Below are 5,726 nucleotides of genomic sequence, written 5' to 3' on the forward strand. Positions count from 1 at the left end.
CTCAGCTCCTACTGCCTTTCTCCTCTCCATAACTCTCTCTCTCAGCTCATACTGCCTTTCTCCTCTCCATAACTCTCTCTCAGCTCCTACTGCCTTTCTCCTCTCCATAACTCTCTCAGCGCATACTGCCTTTCTCCTCTCCATAACTCTCTCTCAGCTGCTACTGCCTCTGACAGGAGTTAACTGAGGGATTCCAGGAATCAAACTCCTAATGAAGGTCCCAGATGTGTTATTTAATGACATGTTTGATTTGATCATATTATTAACTTTTAGAATCAAATGTCTCCTACTACGTCAAAAGTAGACAACTCATAGTTCATAATAAAATAATATACAAATAGACAAATCTTCCCTACATTAATTCTGTAAACACAATAACAGTCGATTTCTCACCAAGCCCCAGGGTAGAGGGAAATATAGACAAGGTTTCAAATGTTTTAAATACAAATTTAGTTTCAAATGTGGAGTTGAATTTAACTATACTGTACCGGAGTAGATCTGTATTGAAAGTTATGACTGTTCAGCAGGTTTACTGTACCGGAGTAGATCTGTATTGAAAGTTATGACTGTTCAGCAGGTTTACTGTACCGGAGTAGATCTGTATTGAAAGTTATGACTGTTCAGCAGGTTTACGTAGAATATTTATTGAAACAAAGTAGCACATCGATCCAATTTAAAAAACAAACAAACAAAATAACAGCTATAAGAAATATGTTTTGCAAATCTCAATTAATTGCGAAGAGAATAAATATACAGTTTGGATTGATAACATATAGGAACAATGTTCTAATGAAGATGATCACAGGGCTAGTGGGGAGGAGCTGAGGGATATTAACAAGTTTGTGGCAACAAGCAAAGGCTAGAACCGTCTGTGAAGTCTTGGACAGGGGTAACACAATGAGCAGGTGTTTTAGAACAAAGGGCAATTCCCTTTACAAAAACAATGCCACGGAACCAAATTAAATCTGTGACATATCCTTAAAAATGTGAAAACAAATGATAAGTAACCTGAAAATATTGTATGTAACAAAGTGTAGGATTTAAATGGATTTATTGAAATAGGAAAAACCCACAGCGCTATCTGGAAGCTTAAGAGATTTGGATAAAAGAAAATAAATACATACAATTTAATAAGTGATTGGTTGGTTAGACCTACTATATACCATATAGAACATGTGGGATTTCACCATCATGACCACAACATTGCCCATATACTGTATATTTAAACCATGAAAGTAGCATGTTATATGTTAAGTGGATATGGGTTTTCATATGGAGAAAGTAGACTATAATATGGTATATTACAGACACTGTAGCTCAAAACAAACAAATCATACAGACGGGGTAAGGCCTCGGGGTCAAAGTGCATATGCTGAATGTGTTTGGGAGGACTAGCTGGGGCACCTGGGAAGATCTAGGCCATGTGGGACACATTACAGGATGGAACTAACCCCAACCCAAATCACTCCCACTTTCCTAGGCCCTTGTTTGGTTTAGACAGAGGCAACATAAGGGACTAGGGTTTAGGATGGGGCCAATGACTTAACCATGTTCACTGGAGGTCTCATTTAGGTCTAACCACCCTATAGTGACAGAAATATGGAAGTAAACATTCCCCTCTTACCGGCAGCTAAGACTGTGGGCATTCAGCGTTCTCCATCAACCACAACATTTAACTCATCTAGTGTTATGAAACATGAGAGAAGCTCCCGTTTCACAGTCATGGTGACCCAATGGACTAGTCAAATATAAGCTATAGGACTGTGGTCCCCAATTACATTCAGCCGTGGACGATTTTTCCTTGAGCGGATGGTCGAGGGGGCAGACATAGTTATAAATAATTTGTACACTGCAAATTGACTGCAAGAATCCAAAAAAGATACAGTACTTGGCAAAAACAGAATAATTTCAAACCCTGATTACATTTGAATATAATCACATTTCTCTCTATTTATGCGTCGGAATACTTGGGAATAGATTTCCTAAATTAAAAATAGCTTTGCGCTGATTTCCCTGTGATTTTACAGTCTTAAATTCAACAATGAAAATTATAATTTGTCTTTTGTTTTGCTCAGAAAGGGGGGCAAATAAAATCACCTGTGGGGAACCACCTATTGGGGAACCTTGTTATAGGTCATATTGAAAGTTTAAAAAAATAATGACTGCTGATCTCCAGGCCTGGGGATTAATTAAAAATTAGCTTTGGATGATCGGGCAAAAATAATCTCAGAAAATAAATATTTCACTGTATTTTCGGTTTCAGAAGGCATAACATGTTTTGGAACTATTACATGGAAAAGAAAGTATCAGTCTTCTGCAACGGTATAATTGTTTAACTCTATAAATATAATTTATATAGTTTTTTCTTTTTCTTTCTTCCTCTCTTCGCCTCCTTCGTTCCGCCTCTCTGGATACACACACGCATGCACACTTGCACGAACACACACTCTTCCCATCCTCCTCCTCCTCCTCCTCCTCCTCCTCCTCCTCCTCCTCCTCCTCCTCCTCACTTGCAGACGAACTGGTCCACGGTTTTGGTGCAGCGCTTGCACTTGACATAGCAGCACCAGTGGAACTTGCAGTGGCATCGCTCCACAATCTGGGCCTTGTACTGGTCATAGCCCCGGCCACAGCACATCAGCTCACAGCCATCCATGCCCTCCGAGGTCTTATTGCACAGCCTGCCTACAGTACCCAGGGAGCCTGTGCTCTGGTTGGACAGACAGTAGTCTGGGCTGGACTCGATGTAGACCAGGTCATGGCTGGTGGGGGGGTTGAACTTGCTGTCCCGCTGCACCAGCTTGCCACGCAGGTTGAGCTTCATGGAGGCGGCGCTGTCGTACTTCTCCTTCAGGGTCTCACCCACCTTGCGGAAGTCTGCCAGCTGCAACCAGCACGTTTTCAGACTGCAGGAGCCCGACACACCATGGCACTTACAGGAGACATGGGCCAGGTCTGACACAGTCTGAGAGGAGAGAAGGAGAGGTAGAGAGAGGGGGACAGGACAGACGGATTATTATCACCAACTAGAGGGAGACTACACAGGACTAAGAGAAAGCAGAGAACAGATAAGTTTCATCTAAAAATGTCAAACTGCTGGTACTGTAGACGTGCTTTACTGTGTGAATGTATCATGCATCAGATCTTCACAGACGTTATGTCATTAGGGAGAAGTACATGATGCCCTCTATGGCCCACACTGTCGGCAGAACAGAACCCTGTCCACTCATTTCTACCAGTCAGAAGAGATATGAAAGAAACACGGTCTGGCGAGCTGTTTCCTTTGAGGAATGAACTACAGGAAGAGCTCCGTGAGCCGTCATGACACCATCTCACACAGATCAAAAGACAGGCTTCAGAGGAGAGGCAGAGCTGTTACACAGATGATCAAGTGATACGGTCCTACGCCCCATCAGATTGACCTGGATTATCTCTCTCTCCCATCCGTCTTCCCTTCCCTCACTACTGTCATTAGGAATCAACTTCAGGACAAGTAGGTGGAGATGGACTTGTTTTCCTCCTTTGAGTGTGTGTGACATTAGAATAAGTATGCAGTACAGTGGTTCAGTTAGTCAGGGTGTGTGTATCATTAGAATAAGTATGCAGTACAGTGGTTCAGTTAGTCAGGGTGTGTGTATCATTAGAATAAGTATGCAGTAGCAGTACAGTGGTTCAGTTAGTCAGGGTGTGTGTATCATTAGAATAAGTATGCAGTAGCAGTACAGTGGTTCAGTTAGTCAGGGTGTGTGTATCATTAGAATAAGTATGCAGTAGCAGTACAGTGGTTCAGTTAGTCAGGGTGTGTGTATCATTAGAATAAGTATGCAGTAGCAGTACAGTGGTTCAGTTAGTCAGGGTGTGTGTATCATTAGAATAAGTATGCAGTACAGTGCTTCAGTTAGTCAGGGTGTGTGTGACATTAGAATAAGTACGCAGAACAGTGCTTCAGTTAGTCAGGGTGTGTGTGTCATTAGAATAAGTATGCAGTAGCAGTACAGTGGTTCAGTTAGTCAGGGTGTGTGTATCATTAGAATAAGTATGCAGTACAGTGGTTCAGTTAGTCAGGGTGTGTATCATTAGAATAAGTATGCAGTACAGTGCTTCAGTTAGTCAGGGTGTGTGTCATTAGAATAAGTATGCAGTAGCAGTACAGTGGTTCAGTTAGTCAGGGTGTGTGTATCATTAGAATAAGTATGCAGTACAGTGGTTCAGTTAGTCAGGGTGTGTATCATTAGAATAAGTATGCAGTACAGTGGTTCAGTTAGTCAGGGTGTGTGTGACATTAGAATAAGTACGCAGAACAGTGCTTCAGTTAGTCAGGGTGTGTGTGTCATTATAATAAGTATGCAGTACAGTGGTTCAGTTATTCAGGGTGTGTATCATTAGAATAAGTATGCAGTAGCAGTACAGTGGTTCAGTTAGTCAGGGTGTGTGTGTCATTAGAATAAGTATGCAGTAGCAGTACAGTGCTTCAGTTAGTCAGGGTGTGTATCATTAGAATAAGTATGCAGAACAGTGGTTCAGTTAGTCAGGGTGTGTATCATTAGAATAAGTATGCAGTACAGTGGTTCAGTTAGTCAGGGTGTGTATCATTAGAATAAGTATGCAGTACAGTGGTTCAGTTAGTCAGGGTGTGTATCATTAGAATAAGTATGCAGTACAGTGCTTCAGTTAGTCAGGGTGTGTGTGTCATTAGAATAAGTATGCAGTAGCAGTACAGTGGTTCAGTTAGTCAGGGTGTGTGTATCATTAGAATAAGTATGCAGTAGCAGTACAGTGCTTCAGTTAGTCAGGGTGTGTATCATTAGAATAAGTATGCAGAACAGTGGTTCAGTTAGTCAGGGTGTGTGTGTCATTAGAATAAGTATGCAGTACAGTGCTTCAGTTAGTCAGGGTGTGTGTGACATTAGAATAAGTATGCAGTACAGTGCTTCAGTTAGTCAGGGTGTGTATCATTAGAATAAGTATGCAGTAGCAGTACAGTGGTTCAGTTAGTCAGGGTGTGTATCATTAGAATAAGTATGCAGTACAGTGCTTCAGTTAGTCAGGGTGTGTGTGACATTAGAATAAGTATGCAGTACAGTGCTTCAGTTAGTCAGGGTGTGTATCATTAGAATAAGTATGCAGTACAGTGGTTCAGTTAGTCAGGGTGTGTATCATTAGAATAAGTATGCAGTACAGTGCTTCAGTTAGTCAGGGTGTGTGTGACATTAGAATAAGTATGCAGTACAGTGCTTCAGTTAGTCAGGGTGTGTATCATTAGAATAAGTATGCAGTACAGTGGTTCAGTTAGTCAGGGTGTGTATCATTAGAATAAGTATGCAGTAGCAGTACAGTGGTTCAGTTAGTCAGGGTGTGTATCATTAGAATAAGTATGCAGTACAGTGGTTCAGTTAGTCAGGGTTGTGTGTGACATTAGAATAAGTATGCAGTACAGTGCTTCAGTTAGTCAGGGTGTGTATCATTAGAATAAGTATGCAGTACAGTGGTTCAGTTAGTCAGGGTGTGTATCATTAGAATAAGTATGCAGTACAGTGCTTCAGTTAGTCAGGGTGTGTGTGACATTAGAATAAGTATGCAGTACAGTGCTTCAGTTAGTCAGGGTGTGTATCATTAGAATAAGTATGCAGTACAGTGGTTCAGTTAGTCAGGGTGTGTGTGACATTAGAATAAGTATGCAGTACAGTGCTTCAGTTAGTCAGGGTGTGTATCATTAGAATAAGTAT

At 41.3% G+C, this 5,726-nt stretch overlaps 1 protein-coding gene across 1 annotated transcript in view; it reads right to left on the reverse strand.

Moving 5' to 3' along the window:
- Window positions 1-212: 212 nt before the first annotated feature.
- wnt5a (wingless-type MMTV integration site family, member 5a) overlaps window positions 213-5,726 on the reverse strand; it is a 22,850-nt gene continuing 17,336 nt past the window's right edge. The window contains 1 exon segment of the mRNA XM_031803494.1: window positions 213-2,965. Within this exon segment, the coding sequence (XP_031659354.1) occupies window positions 2,507-2,965 (459 nt within the window). The 3' untranslated portion in view covers window positions 213-2,506.

Source organism: Oncorhynchus kisutch, linkage group LG24 (assembly GCF_002021735.2).
Source record: "Oncorhynchus kisutch isolate 150728-3 linkage group LG24, Okis_V2, whole genome shotgun sequence".
NCBI lineage: Eukaryota > Metazoa > Chordata > Actinopteri > Salmoniformes > Salmonidae > Oncorhynchus > Oncorhynchus kisutch.